Raw genomic sequence first — 16,064 nt, forward strand, 5'->3', positions numbered from 1 at the left:
AATCATTAAGTCTGTTGACCGGAATTTTTTCAACTGACTGGGAAAAAAAATCTTTATGCTCACTCTGGACAGTGGTGTTGGCATTTCTAGAGTTTTGCTGTGCACAAAGCTTTCTTTGGGCAACATATGATCTTACATAAAAACCTCTGGGGCCCAGGGGCGCCTGGGTGGCTCAGTCGGTGAAGCATCTGACTTCGGCTCAGGTCATGATCTCACGGTTGGTGGGTTCGAGCCCCACGTCGGGCTCTGTGCTGGCGGCTCAGAGCCGGGAGCCTGCTTCGGATTCTGGGTCTCCCTCACTCTCGGCCCCTCCCCCACTCACTCTCCGTCTCAAAAACAAATGAACATTAAAAAAAATTAAAAAAAAAAAAACAAAACAAAACTCTGGGGCCCACCCACCCACAGGGTTGTACTTGAAAGGTAGAAATGCCAACCCTTAAGAATTCAAGTTCTTTAGACCCAGAAGAGGATCAATTATCTGTAGGACTAACTCCAGGTCTTATAGAAAGTTACGTAAATTAGTTGAGGACACATTTAGTTGGCACTTAGCATCTGCTGTCTCCAAAGGTGGCCCTCACTTAGCACAGTGGCCTACAGTGTCTTTACGGAAGAAACGGAGAAGGATGTCTATGCCTTGGAGAGCACAGCCAATTAGCGAGGCAGCTTTCAGTGAGTGTCTTGTGGCTTCAGAGGTCCCTGTGAGCTCCTTCCAGAGGACGCCTTGAAGCACTTTACTGTGTATACGATTCACCCAGAGATGCCCTTAGAATGTAGATTCTGACTCAGCTGGTCTCAGGTGAAACCTGGGATTCTGTATTTCTAACAAGCTCCCAGGTGATAGGGATACGACCGGTCCGAAAACCACACTCTGAGCATTAAGCATTACTCTAAAGCTTTAGGGAATTTGTCACTATTTATCTCAATAATCAACGATGCCACTGGTACCAAGAAACCTACAACGAGATCCTGGTCAGTCTGTGTTCTTGATACTAGGAGAAAAAAAGGGGCAGGTGACAAGGTGGACAGAAGACCCAAATGGGCAAGAGACTGGTAGGTACTTTCTCACTTTCAGGGGCCATCATATTTCCTAAAAAAATACACGGGTTTGAAAGCTCATACCTGAGCAAAAAACAAAAGCTATGATAAACGTAAATTATCAACATTCAATGTCTTTTAGTAAAACCTACAGGAGTGCATAGTCTTCTCTTACCGGACTTTCCGACCTACTGGGGGGGTGGATTCTTTCTCTTCTCCCTGGCTCTTAACCAGACTATAGGAGTAGAAGCAAGGATTGGACTTTTTCTGGGTCACGAAAGGTCTTCCCGTGGGGTTTAATTCCCGGCTCCTCAGCTATTAGTGGCAAACTGAAAATATTAATCTTTCTTGGGCCAGCAAGCTAGAACGAGGGGGATTTTTCTGCTAGAAGCGTCTGCTTCTTGAAAGAAAAAAACATGGAGTCAGAACAGTAACCCCAGAGCGGGGGACCAGGGTCAAAGACAGCAAGAAAACATGGGGAACCACAGGCTGTAACTCCAGGTAGGTAGGACTATCAAAGCAACATCAGCCAAACAGCACACAAAGTTGTCATAACAACAGATGCCTCATGACCCTAATGTCCACAGTGCTAGAAGAGAAGGAGGAGTAACGGTCCAGGATAAAATAAAATAAAATAAAGCTTTGAGCGAAATTGAAAGGGCAAAGATAAGGTTTGATTTTGCAGCTAAATTGGAAACCATAAGCTCTTCTCTTGTGAACTGTTTTTTAACCAGGGGAAGCCTGTCGGCTGGCACTAAATAAAAGCTACGAAAACACCGAGGAAAAGAATAAATGGCGCAATCACCGTTATTTGGATCTATAACCGCTATTTTATTATCTAGCTCAATCAGGTGATGACCAGCAACCGTCAACCGAGGGCCACTTAAACAAGAAACATGTAACACTCCGACGATTCTCCAATTCACATTTATCAAGGCTATTGATGGGTGTCTCCGAAGCCGTGACGGGTTGCACGACAGGGATAAACCCGCCTGCTCCCCAGACGGCAATGACGGCCCGCTCGGCACGGTCATCTGCACATACGTACCATTTGGATTTGTCGTTCAGCCAGGAAGGGAAAAAACACGGGGTCCAAGCTAGGAGGCCCCTGGAGTAGAGCCAAACGCGTGTCCCTCTGAGAGGGACGCTGCCCTTGCATCCAGTCCTGGATCTACCCAACGAACCAGAAACTGAGACGGACCTCAACAGTGTAGAAGGGCTTTGATGGTCCTCTGTGCTCTTAGCCTGATTTTGAAGCTCCCCATGGATCCACAAGACCTCAAAACATGTACGACGCCCATTTTAAAGAGGGGGACACTGAGGTCCAGTGACCTGCTGGAGGCCATGACGGCATGGGAGCCAGACAGGGAGCCAAGGCAGGGCTGAGCCGAGCCACCTTCCCCGACCCACGGGGCATCTCTGAGACTCTGAGCCGAGAGGCCACAATGGGCCCTCCTTCTCGGCCAGCTCTCCCTCGCTCCGAGCCCATCTGGATCCCGCCACGTCTTCAGGTCTCAACTTCCAAGGAAGTCACCGCCTGGCACTTGATTCCTCAGTGAGCCCACTCATACCTGGAATTCGCAGCCCTCCTCACACACTACAGACAATACACGTTTGAAAAAAAACATACAACATCGTCGCTCGTTATGTTTTTTTGTGGTAAACTCATTATGTTTATGTGGGTAAACTTCTGACTAGAACACCCCAACAGCACCTCTTAAAAAAATCCCTTACCTTAGCTGGATGCTTCTGTTAAGCAATGTGTTGAAATCACTTAGCACCTGTTTTCTCTCTCCACCCAAAATCTAAGAGTCCCACAGAAGGTCTCACGGAGTCCTACTCACTTCTCAACAGTATTTCGCCTCGTGTGCTCAGCCGGGCCGTATCACCGCCAGCATTTATTCCGTGCTTATCACGCGTGATGTGTCGGACCAAGTTCCCAGTGAGAATTGCATCATTTAATCTTTACAGATGCCTAAGGTAGCTATCGTCAGTTGTTTCCTAATTTTACAAATGGAGACACTGAGAGGTCAAGTAACTTGGCTAATGTCACACAGCCACGAAGTGCCAGAGCTGGGATGTGAATACAGGCAGCCTGCCCACAAAGCCTGGGTTCCTCAACATGTAGTATCCCGAGTCCACATAACTGGGTAAAGAGACCACAAACAGCCTAACTAATGTCCTCTCAGGAAATACTTCCCCAGAGAACAGCAAAGCGATGTAAGGACAGCAGGGAATGGAACTCCTCTGCTCATTCTATACGGTATCTGGGAGGGTGTCCGGACCAAAATAAATGTTCTGCCTTGTAACATGGATTTCTCTGCACGTTTTCGTGGCTGCCTCTCCCATCAGAAAGCTCCTTGAGGGCAGGAACCGGGCACCATGTCCTGCCCCTTGCTCTCGAAAGCAGTGCTTTGGCAAACAGCAAACAATCAATACGCTTTGTTGAAAATGTGGTGAAGAAATGTGGGAAAAGAGAGGACGAGTGAGATAGAGGGAAACACTTTTTTGCTTTTCAAGTCCGACAACAGGTTTTTTTCTCCCCCCCCCCCCATTTTAAGTTTATTTATTCACTCTGAGAGAGACAGTGCAAGTAGGGGAGGGACAGCGAACCCCAAGCAGGCTCCCTATTGTCAGCGCAAAGCCCGATGTGGGAATCGAACTCACAAACTATAAGATCATGACTTGAGCTGAAGTCGGACACCGAACCGACCAAGCCAGCCAGGCACCCCTTCTCTCGCTGTTTTAAAATTTAAATTCTAGTTAGTAGCATACAGTGCAATATTGGTTTCAGGAGTAGAATTCAGCGATTCATCACATACAACACCCAGAGCTCGTCACAAGTGCCCTCTAGCACCCACCACCCATCTAGCCCATCTCCCACCCACCTCCCTCCATCAACCCATTTGTTCTCTATCATTAAGAGTCTCTTGTGGTTTAGGGGCGCCCGGGTGGCTCAGTCGGTTGAGCGTCCAACTTCGGCTCAGGTCTCGATCTCGCGGTCCGTGAGTTCAAGCCCCGCGTCGGGCTCTGTGCTGACCGCTCAGAGCCTGGAGCCTGCTTTGGATTCTGTGTCTCCCTCTCTCTCTGCCCCTCCCCTGCTCGTGCTCTGTTTCTCTCTCTCTCTCTCTCTCTCTCTCAAAAATAAAACATTGAAAAAAAAGTCTCTTGTGGTTTGTTTCCCTCTCTTCTTTTTCTTCCCCCTTCCTGTAAGTCCATCTGTTTCTTAAATTCCACATATGAGTGAAATCTTACAGTATTTGTCTTTCTCTTTTTCACTTAGCATAAAAACATTCCAGTTCCATCCACGTGGCTGCAAATGGTGAGACTTCATTCTCGTTGATGGCTGAGTAATAGTCCAATGTGTGTGTGTGTGTGTGTGTGTGTGCATACATATAAACCACATCTTCTTTATCCATTCATTAGTCGACGGACATTTGGGCTCTCTCCATAGTTTGGCTATCGACAACAGGTTTCTTCGCTGTGGGGGTGAGGGAAACTTTCATTATGATATTGCCTCCTTCAACGTTTTTTATTTATTTTTGGGACAGAGAGAGACAGAGCATGAACGGGGGAGGGGCAGAGAGAGAGGGAGCCGCAGAATCGGAAACAGGCTCCAGGCTCTGAGCCATCAGCCCAGAGCCTGACGCGGGGCTCGAACTCACGGACCGCGAGATCGTGACCTGGCTGAAGTCGGACGCTTAACCGACTGCGCCACCCAGGCGCCCGATATTGCCTCCTTCAGTGTGGGGGGCGGGGGAGGCAAAAAAGAGAGGGGGACGGGGACAAGCAGAGTCTACAAAGTTGTTAGGCAGGAAGGTACCGGGTGCCAAGTGGCACGTTTAGCCTTTTGGGCAGGACGGCTGAGGAAGGACCAGATGACCCCGCTCCTTTGGACCGTGCGTTCAGGGGTGTCCACGGACAGTCAAACGGACTGTGCTCAAGTAAAGCCCCAAAGGGCGGCAGAAGGCTGCTCATCTTTTGGTGCTCGTCTTTCCGGAGAGACGACACAGGGCAGGGGCTGGTGATAGGTTGGCCAAGGGGAAACGACTCAAAGCCACGGATGAGGCTGTTCTAAGATGAAGGCGGAAAGACTCCCCCGTGGTTTTCCCGACTACAAACAGAAAGCAGCCGCAGGAGTTGATCAGATTACCACCTGTTTTCAGGGGGATGACGTGGAAGTTTACCTACTTGACGACCCTGTGGCCTCTGGGTACGTGTTACTTCGACCAGTACTTCCATGAGCAACGAGGCCTTTTCCTGTGTCTTACTTCTAAACGCAAAGGTCCCTTACGTAAAGCTGACAGATATATAGCAGCAGTGGGAGGAACCACACTCTTGAGTGGAGGAGGAGAGGGTGGAACTTTCCCACTGAAGTCCGCAGTCCTTCCTTGTGGTCTGGAACAGTCCTGGACTCACCGAACTTGGGGCACGTCGGGGCTGAGGGAAAGGCAACCGCGTGCACTTCACCTTCACTAACCCTGACAAGGTGCCTCCCACCCGCCTCTCCCCGGGGTCAAAGAGACCCACACAGAAACCTCGCCACCAGCCGGCGCCCTACCAGTCCAGGCCTCCTCTCCTTGGGAGCACATCCCTGCCGGAGATGTAGGCTGTGCTCTAGAAAGGAACCCTGCAGATCCAACGGCAACGGCTGATCAAGTCTGCGTGTCTCTGTGACAAGCAGCAGCTAACTCTGAAAGAAAATGTTCAAACAATCCAGTTGTCTGCAGCTATGCATCTGGATTTTTCTGGACTGCGATCCCCCCCGCCGCCCCCCCCCCCCCCGTTTACATGTGGCTGCCTGGTTGCCAAAATCCAGCCCTGGCTTCTTGGTAGAGAAAAACAGCAAAACAAGTCCTGGCGGGAGAGACCACCTTCTCGAACAGTTAGGCCAATTCTGCCCGTATTGTGCTCGCCATCAAAGAGAACACGCACAGAAAGAAAAGCAGGTGGAAGGCTAATGAATGGAACCCCTGGGAGGAAACTAGCCGCAAAGTGAGTATCATTTGCTAATAGATGTTGCTGTTGTTGTTGTTTTCTGGTTAAGACTTGGGGCCGGGGGGGGGGGGGGGGTTCAAGTTTTACAAAAATCTTGCCTACTTTGATACCTCTGCTTAGATGCCAAACAGGCATGTTCAAATACTGCTATGCCCCAAATTGAGCTCCTGGTCGCATGGCCCCCCAGCCTTCCCTTCTGCATCCTCCCCAATCTCAGTAAATGACAGCACCACTCCCTTCCCTGCGCGGGCAAGGACCTGTGGGTCACCCTTGCCCTCTCTTTTTCCCACACCCACTTCTGTTCCGCCAGCAAGTCCCATCGGGTCTACTTTTTTTTTTTTTTTTTTTTTTTTTTTTCAACGTTTTTTATTTATTTTTGGGACAGAGAGAGACAGAGCATGAACGGGGGAGGGGCAGAGAGAGAGGGAGACACAGAATTGGAAACAGGCTCCAGGCTCCGAGCCATCAGCCCAGAGCCTGACGCGGGGCTCGAACTCACGGACCGCGAGATCGTGACCTGGCTGAAGTCGGACGCTTAACCGACTGCGCCACCCAGGCGCCCCTATCGGGTCTACTTTCAAGGTCACCTCTAGAGTCTGGGCCCTTCATTCCGCCTTTGCCGTGATCACCCCGGTCCAACCCCTTATCCTGTCACCGCATGACAGCAATGGCCTCCTCGCCCGTCCCCCCTGTTCCCACCTGCCCCTTGCAGCCTATTCTCAGCTGGTCAGAGGGGCAGAGGGGGCTTTTCAAAATGCAAGTCGGGTCCCTCTTGCGCTCAAACTCCTCCAATGGCTCCCCACGACACTGGAGTAAAACCCGAACCCTCTGTGACCTGCAAACCCCAGAAATTCCTCAGGCTCCTCTCCGACTCCTCCCCACCCTTCCCAGGTGGGCCACACCACCTCCCCCTCTTCTTGTCCCCCGAACACTGATATTCACCCCATCCACCACGGCCTCCCGGCCTTCGTGGTTGCTGTTCTGTCTACCTGGAAAGCTTTCCTCTGGATTTTCTCCTGTTCACACTTCAAGTTTTACTCAAATGTGAACGTCTTTGCAAAGCCTCCCCTGCTCCCCTGATTTAAAAAAAAAAAAAAAAAAAAAAATCCGAGTACCTCTGACGCTTCTTACCTCCTTTCCCTGACTTACCTACTTTTTCTCCTTGGCACTTATCACTAATACATTATGTGCTGGACTTCTTTATCTTTCCCCCCACCGCTGCTGAATATAAGGATAAGATTTTCATCTGTTTGAGTCGAGTGTTAGGACCAGAGCAGTCAGGTACTCAGTAAATATATACTGCACGATTGAGGGCTACATCAGTACTTTTCAGTCACGCGTCTATCCTGAGTGAGCCAAACAGGCTTAGAAAATGAAGAACCAAAAAATGGACTGCCTGGGCAAATGGTACACATCAGACACAGTGACCGAAGCCACTGAAATTCTAGTTCTTGTAATGGTGGATGAGTGGTTGGGGCCCAACTCTTCCTCAGAGAAAAAAGCTGGAATAAAGACGAAAAATGCCTTCTTAAATACACGGAAGAATTAGAACCTAGAGAGATAAACATAAAAGCTGCTTTTGTCCTGAGGGCATCTGTGGACCTGTAAGAAATGGCTAGCAACTTTTCTGCATTCCTGGCCTGCTATAACAGCTAGGGAGGCCGAAGTCAAACCCTGGGTCTTCCAAAGGAGCAGGCTATGACAAACCATCCCCACTTTAAGCTGAGGTCTCAAAGACCTGTTATGGTCAGAATGCCTGTGTCCCTGCAAAGGTCAGGTGTTAAAACCCTAACCCTTGAGGTGACAGATTAGGAGGTGGGGACTTTGGGAGGTGATGAGGTCATGAATGCGGAGCCCTCATGAATGGGATCAGTGCCCTGATAAATAGGCCCTAGAGAGATCTCCCTCTCCTTCCACCATGTGAGGTTACAGCCAAAAGCAGCTGTCTGTCTAGGAAGTGGGCCCTTACCAGACACCAAGTCTGCTGGCACCTTGACCTTGGACTTCCCGGCCTCCACACCTGTGAGAAATACATGTCTGTTGTCTACAAGGCACCCAGGTTCCGGTATTTTGTTACTGCGGTCTACATGGACTACAACAGCCCTCGAACTAGAAACAACCAGAGTTGCTGGCCTTTCATCACCTGGAGAGTTCCAAGAACTACAAATCTCGCATTGCTTGAAGGTGGTCTCACGTGATAGGACCCCCAAGCCCTGGCAGAAACAGATCAAAATCCTCTCTGGGGGAAGGTGCCATCACCTCAGGCCTCAATGTATTCCTTTTTTTTTTTTCCCCCTAACATTTATTTATTGTTCAGAGACAGAGACAGAGCATGAGCAGGGGAGGGGCAGAGAGAGAGGGAGACACAGAATCCGAAGCAGGCTCCAGGCTCCGAGCGGTCCGCACAGAGCCCGACGCGGGGCTCGAACCCACGGACCGCGAGATCACAACCTGAGCCGAAGTCGGACGCTCAACCGACTGAGCCACCCAGGCGCCCCGGGCCTCAATGTATTCCTATATACAAGTTTTCAAATACGATAACCAGCACACAGAGAGAATCCAACACACTAGGAAACCAGATACCAAGAGTGACAGCCAGTTGACCAAAGATGGCCAAACTGACTCACAAGCCTTGAGATGCTGGAATGTCAGACGTGGTCTATGACGCAGACATGCGATCGGGCCTGCTATGCTCAGGGAACTGAAAGGCAAGCTTGAAAACTGCAGCCGAGGAGTAGACACTATTTTAAAAGAATTGGAAAAAAAAAAAAATCCAGAGCAAATACCATGGAAGGTGTAGCATATTCACAGTGGGCTGAGATGCGGAACTCAGAGGACTTGTCATCACAACAGTAATCTGACTTTATCCTCCAATAAAGATAAAGGGAAATAGGTAATCTTCAAAACAGGGGTGAGAATTCACTTCACATGTTTTCAGCGGGAACAAAACCAAACTGTCAGCTAGCAGGAATAGACAGATTCCTAAATCCTGTGTTGGAGCTCGGGGGAGGAAGCAAGCTCTCTACAAGAGAGTTTATCAGAAGAGAAAAGACCAGAGCCAGTATCCAATGTCCTCCTTCTCCAACCCTACAGATATGGAGGCACATCCTGTATACAGCCTTCTGGCAGCCCCCCAAATCTAGACCCCTCCACCACGGACGAGAACCTCCATAGCTTCCACAAATTGTGACCTTAAGTCTACTGGACAAGAGCAGGAATACTCAGAAGTCTCATAGAGGCTCTGTCTGCTTCCCACCCTATCAGAGACTCTTCACTCAAGTGATGCTAGAAATAACCATCATTCCTGCAACCAACAGCTGTGTCACATCCCGTTCCCCCCTCCCTCTCCGCCCTCACCCTCCCTCCCCGAGCTGCTATCTTTAAGCCACAAAGCAGACAAGAGAAAAACAATTAGTCACCCCCAGGCCTTGCCCACTTTCCCCACCACCCGTGTTATTCCCAGCACAATCACTGCAGAAAAGAAGCCGGCTCTGGAAGCCAAGCAGGCACCTACAGGTCTGAAAGACTTGAAGACTTTTTCCAAGACTTCGTGGAGCGTCTTCTTGCCGCAGGAGGAGATGTAGTCCTGTGCTAGCTGCAAGAAGGGCAGGCAGTCCTCGCTCTCACTCCACACGTGCTGCGCGCCCACAGGCGAGGGAGAGGAGAGAACAAAGACACACAGTCATTATTACACTCGGTGTGAAATACAGACAGCCAAAAAGATTTTTTTTTTTTTTTTTTTTTTTTTTTGCATTCCATAAATTGGAAGGCCTCTGTTCCAGGGTAAAATTCCCACGTTCATTCTCGATTTGCTGGCATTGAAGGGGACAAGAAAATGCCTACCCTACGGGAAACCCCCATGCTTTCCGTCCATAGTCTCACCTGCTCAATTCGCCATCAGATCCGCTGGGGCGTAGCAAAAAAAGCAGTGGGATCCATATCCACTCCCCCACCCCTGCCCCATCCATCCATTTCCATAGCCCTTCTCGGGCTGGGGAAGGAGGGTTTTAAAGCAGCAGAGGGAGAAACCAAGGGTTTGCATGATCCTTGGCTTTGCCTTCAGCTGTGGCTGAAGGATTAATTAAGCATAATCTGTAACCATTGACTTGCAATGAAACATTCTTTACCCAGAGCAGCCTGCAGAGTGGGGGTGATGGTAAATTTACTTCCAAATGAAATGAATTTAAAATCAACAACAACAGGGGTGCCTGGGTGGCGCAGTCGGTTGAGCGTCCGACTTCAGCCAGGTCACGATCTCGCGGTCCGTGAGTTCGAGCCCCGCGTCAGGCTCTGGGCTGATGGCTCGGAGCCTGGAGCCTGCTTCCGATTCTGCGTCTCCCTCTCTCTCTGCCCCTCCCCCGTTCGTGCTCTGTCTCTCTCTGTCCCAAAAATAAATAAAAAACGTTGAAAAAAAATAAAAATAAAAAAAATAAAATCAACAACAACAAAACAGAATGAAACAAAATGACTTTAAAAGAACACACAGAGGGGCGCCTGGGTGGCTCAGTCAGTTGAGCGTCCCGCTCTGGCTCAGGGCATGATCTCACGGTTCGGTTCGTGAGTTCGAGCCCCGCATCAGGCTCTGTGCTGACAGCTCGGAGCCTGGAGCCTGCTTCGAATTCTGTGTCTCCCTCTCTCTCTGCCCCTCCGCTGCTCACGCTCTGTCTCTGTCTCTCTCAAAAACAAACAAACATTAAAAAAAAAAAATTAAAAGAACACGCAGAAAAGCCACCACTCCATCACTGGGAAGCAAAGGCTTTCGGAAAGCTCACCTTCTCTTAGGATGCATTAAGGCGGCATTGCTTCACAATGTCAACATGCACCAAGGACCTGGTTTTAGGTTTTACTTTTTCTTAAGGCTAGACACAGTATATTGGTTTTGTTTGTTTGTTTGTTTTCCCATGTGAGGACACTTGTTTTTGCAACTCTTTAAGACGAGATAAGTCTCTCCCATAAATGTTCAAGGATCTGGAATGAGCCCAAGAAACAGGCTGAGAGATCTGGGGGCAGAAGCCCCCCCTGCTCTGCACATCTGAGCTGGGGAGAGGCACTGGGCCACTAGGGTAACATCAGGGTGTCTAACCAAGAGTCACTGTTTAGAGGGGCCCGATCAATGACAGTGCAGAGGCATGGGAGAGAGGAAGACACCCGGAAGTTAAAGCAAGAAGCAGAAACGAGGCAGCAGGAGACAAGATCTATTTGGAGAAATGGTCCACGTCTAGCACACACTGGCTCCCTTCCATTAATATAATGATTAGGGCATCACCCCAGAGAGTTCCATGTCAATCACTCAAGAAACATTTTACCTCCTTCCTTCTCATTGGAGCATTTCTAAGGACTGGACCTATAGACTTAACTGCTCAGATCCAAGAGACTAACTAGACGCTAATGTGCCCTTTCCACTCCAATTATCTGTGTTTCACAGATGGAAAGGTCCATTTCTGACACATGCTGCTTGAATTCCAGCAGACTTCTAGAGGAGCTTCTGGCTCAACCTAGCGAAGACAACTTCTGGCTTCTCTAACTTTAGAGCACAGCTCAAACATGAGTCCCTATGAATTAGAGACCCTTAAGAGTTGCTGAGCAGCTGAAATGCCATTTATGTAATGGTAGTTTCTTACATTGTATGAAAGGACGAGTACAAAGTGCTTTTATAGCCATTATCACACTTGGTTCTTAATCAGTAGGGATTCAGTAAGAACAATAAAGTCCTACTTTAATGTAAGTTCTGCTCAGCACCCATTTTCATACTCAAATTTTTAAAAGTTCCAGCATATTTAAAATTCTTATCCAAGTTAAAGATGGGATTAACATCTAGGTGAAGATGAGAAAAAAAAGTAAGAAGTTTCTTAAGTCCCTGGCTGGCACGCAGTGGGCGTGCAATAAATGGTGGCTGGGAGTGTCCTCTTTCCCCTTCTGTGTCGGCAGGAGAATGGGGAGGAAGGGGTAGGGCTGGGCTTTCCATGTGCCACAAGTCTAAGGGCCCCCACTGAGCAAATGAGACACCCAGTGTGACCTCACTGAGAACACTCCCCAAAGCAACCTGGGTTATTGTTAATTCAGAAATAGTGTATGTATGAAAACCTTGTATACCTATTTTCTAAAATACATTTGGACCTTAAATTACAAAGTAAACTAAGTGTGATCACTCAAGCAACAGAATTGCACCGTATCCACTACTGCTTGGAAATCAGACACATTCTTTAAGTGTTTCTAGGGCATTTTTTAACATATAACGTTTATTTATTTTTGAGAGAGAGAACTTATGTGCTTACGAGTGGGGGAGGGGCAGGGAGAGATGAGGACAGAGGATCTGAAGCTGTCTGGGCTACTAGCACAGAGCCCCATGCGAGGCTCGAACTCATGAACTGTGAGATCATGACCTGAGCTGAAGTCGGACACTTAACTGACTGAGCCACCCAGGCGCCCCTGAGTGTTTCTAGGGCATTTCTAACCTCGTGAGGAGAGTGTTCGTGCCACAATTTTCATGACTCCGCTTTTGGAGCTATTGACTTATGAGTATATTTTGGGGAAGGAAGACCTAACACCTGCCGGAAGAGCCTTCTGTCCAGGCGGCCTAAATTTACTTCATTTGGCTGTCTAATTCACCCTGGATTCTCAGTCATGTTGGTTTTGGGGGCTTAAACAAGTTTTAACCGAATCTCTGCCCATACGATAACGTGAGGCTGCACAGGGTTTGAAATCGGATAGACCCACGTGTACATGGGTGCTCAGAGGACATCGTTTATTAAATGCTAATTGGTTCAGACCCATGGTATCTCATAACAAAAAGTATTGTTGTATTTATTGTAACTGTTTCCTTCCACATTTAAGGCAGTTCTCAAAGATCCATAAAAAACAAGGTAAGATGAACTAAAAAATGAGTCCGTAGTTGGGAAAACGACGGGAGGAAAGTATATAAAACCAAGTGAGATTAGGACAAACAGGGCCAGGTCAACGGACCTGGCCACCTGTTGCGGATGGGACACAGTTGTCGCTGTAGCTTACTACAGGCCTGTGCAATCAGTGTCCCACGGCAGTGTCCCCAGATAAAATAGATGTGCTCTTCAGAGCTAGCAACGATGGTAATCTCTGAGGAAGAAGAGAACGGCCCGTTCTAAAACCAGGAGACAGCAGAGAGACTGGTGGCTGGGCAGACGCTCCTGAAAACAGATTCTGGGGTCTAGTCTTAAACAAAGACAAGTGGATGACTGGAGACCCGGAATCCCTCACCCCAGGGCGTGACCAACAATGACTTCAACTTGGATATTGAACCAAACGGCCACTTTGGCCATGAAAAAAACCATAGCAGGGGTCAGAGAACCTGTGGCTTTGAACAATATAACTCCCTGGCAGATAATGAATCTGGATACAGAATGTACTGACTTTCTAACTGTGTAGTGAGAGCCAGGGTGCCTGTTAGAATAGGAGGAATGCCAAGAGAAGGCTTCCAAAAGAGAGGCCAGCGGTGGTCCTGTGGCTTCAGCCAAGTATCACGACACCCCCCCGCCCGCAACCCCCGACTTATTAAAACACAAGTGTGGGGGCGGGGGGGGGGGGTGGCACCAAGAACCTGCAGTTCCAACAAGTTCCCAGGTGAAGCTCATACTGCTGGTTCTGAGAACACACTTTGAGAACCAGAACTTTGACTCATCACATTTGGGGAAAGAGGGGCAAAGGTGGAAATCCCTGGTGAGAACTTTGATTTTAAAACAAGCCATCCGTGGCCCTTCTTTCTGTCATTAAGTTGGGCCAGAGGTTATCATCAAAGCTTGTCCAGCGTAAGACAATACAACCAGGCCATCTGCACAAAGGGGAACGAGCACCTTCTGTGTTCTATAGTGTAGATGAGAATATCCAGCTCATCCAAAAATGGTATCCGATCACTTCGGCAATTCAATCCGACAGGTATCTTTTGGGGCACAGCCTGTGCTCCTATTGTTCTAACACCTGGGGAGATGGCATGTGGCTTCCTGGGGCTGCGGCACAGTGGGGGATCCCGGGGGGGGGGGGCGGGCAAAGAATGCACCTGTTTCTCCTCCCTGGACTCAGTTATCTGAGTCAAAGGGCCATTTGAGGGCCAAAGGGCCTCACTCTTGCTGCGTGGGTTTTCCGCAATCATTAGGACCAGGGAGTCCATTCTGAGTTGGGGCGTCCTAACCCAAAACTCCACGCTGTCCATCGAAGAGATGGTGGGAGAGAGGAGGTACAAGCTGTCTCATGTCCCCGATAGGATTCTGCCCAGGGTAAGAAGAGTGCGTGGCCAGGCCTACGACCTGCTCCGTGTGCCAAGCACTGAGATGTGTTGCTGGGGAGGAAACTGAGGCTCAGAGAGGTTAAGCAACGCGTCTGTGGTCACATGGGGAGCAAGGGGCAAAGCCAAGACGTCAACGGCAGTGTGCACACCTTCAACCTGAGCCTCAGCTCCCTCCTTTGTAAGTCACAGAAAATACCGCTCCTCACAGGGTAGTCATAAAGATGACAGGAGATCACCCGTAGACTGCCTCTCATTTAGCAGGAGCCCACAGTGCTTATTCCCAACTGTTTAAACTCATGGGAGCGTGACTTTACCCTCCTCAGGATTACCGCTCCGTGAATATACTAAGGACATGCATACTTTTTCCCTGAAAAAAAAAAATCCCTCTATGTGAATGATGCACAGCCACTGTGGAAGGCTTTACAGTTGGTTACCACTCTTCCTCATTGGCTCCTCACAATAATGTCATACGCATAGGATTATCCCCATTTGACACAGGAGGAAACGGAGGGTAGAGTCTAAATTAGACATGAAGGTGCTTTTTTCCCCCCCATATGAAATGATGCAATCTCATGTAGAAAAGTTATATTGTTTTGCTCCAAAGTGAAAAGGTTGTTCTTTGGTCACACAGGTAAGAAGAGGGACAGGCCCAGGACAAAAATCGGGGAGGAATATATATAAATAACAAGCACAGACATATGTATAAAATTAAATCTCATGGTCCTTCTATAAATAAAGCTTTTCTTCTTTAATAGAATGACAACCGCTGTCTTGGTTTTTATACTGAGGAGAGATTAAACTATACAAAATTTTAAATCCAAACATGTTTTTGATGGGTTGGCAGAAAAAAAAAAACAGGACAATAAGGCAGCTCATCCCTTCTCCAGGCACCCGGGAGGGGCAGGGCTGTGCTCTTTGTTTAGAGTTCTTGCTCCTGGCCTAGGACAAGGGGGGAGAGCCGCTGGGGCTGCCAGGGCCAGGAGAGGGTGCACACACGTCCCTCAGTCCGGCTGCTATGTGAGCGGGTGCCAACACCCGACTCCTTGAACCTGACGAAGCCCTCAGGTCCTTCTGGGTTGGCAGAAGGTAGCACACCACGCTCTCGGCCCCCTCCCTGTCACACCCGTAGAGCCAGGCAGGGTTGGCTCTGTCACTGAAGGCCCAACACAGAGGGCAAAGGCAGCTGCATTTTATCCCAGGATCTGACCTTGTGTGCTGTCCACAGAGAGAAGCCTGAATCAGGGCAGCAGTTTGGAAAGGGACAGTGTGAACAGAATGGCCTGTGAGCTGAGAAGAGGGAACAGTGCACAAGGGACCCAGGAGCTGCCAAAGTGGAGGGAAAACAAAAGGAAGTCCTTGTTCCCAAGGCCTCTGGAGATCCTGGCTTGATCCTGCCTGCGGGACATGCCTCATGGTGCAAATGACAAGCCTCTGGACTTGAGCTTCCGTCCTGCCTGTCGCTTCTTAGTGCTATAGTCCTGGACAGATTCCTTAAAAGGAGCCTCGGTTGCCCAGCCTATAAAATGGGGATAATACCTAAGTCATAGACTTTTTGTGAGGCCCAGTAGGAAGCTGCCCTTGAACCCACAGTCTGAATGTCACCCCTGGGATGCTGTGTCTTCAGGACAGGGCCGTGGATTCAAGTTGCTCTACCATTTATTAGTTATTATTCAGAGGAAAAGTTAGTACACCTTGCTGGGTATCAGTTTCTCCATCTGCAAGATGGAGAAAATTACAGAGAGGGCCTTGTGAAATTACCAAGATTAGCTAAGTA

General features: G+C 49.0%; 1 protein-coding gene across 1 annotated transcript in view; it reads right to left on the reverse strand.

The window, feature by feature from the left end:
• Positions 1-16,064, reverse strand: part of MTURN (maturin, neural progenitor differentiation regulator homolog) — a 29,624-nt gene that overhangs the window by 9,434 nt on the left and 4,126 nt on the right. Inside the window, exon 2 of the mRNA XM_058724712.1 lies at positions 9,548-9,670. Coding sequence (XP_058580695.1) covers positions 9,548-9,670 — 123 coding nt within the window. The remainder of the gene's footprint in view (positions 1-9,547; positions 9,671-16,064) is intronic.

The sequence above is a fragment of the Neofelis nebulosa genome, chromosome 4, assembly GCF_028018385.1.
Source record: "Neofelis nebulosa isolate mNeoNeb1 chromosome 4, mNeoNeb1.pri, whole genome shotgun sequence".
In the NCBI taxonomy this organism is placed as follows: Eukaryota; Metazoa; Chordata; class Mammalia; order Carnivora; family Felidae; genus Neofelis; species Neofelis nebulosa.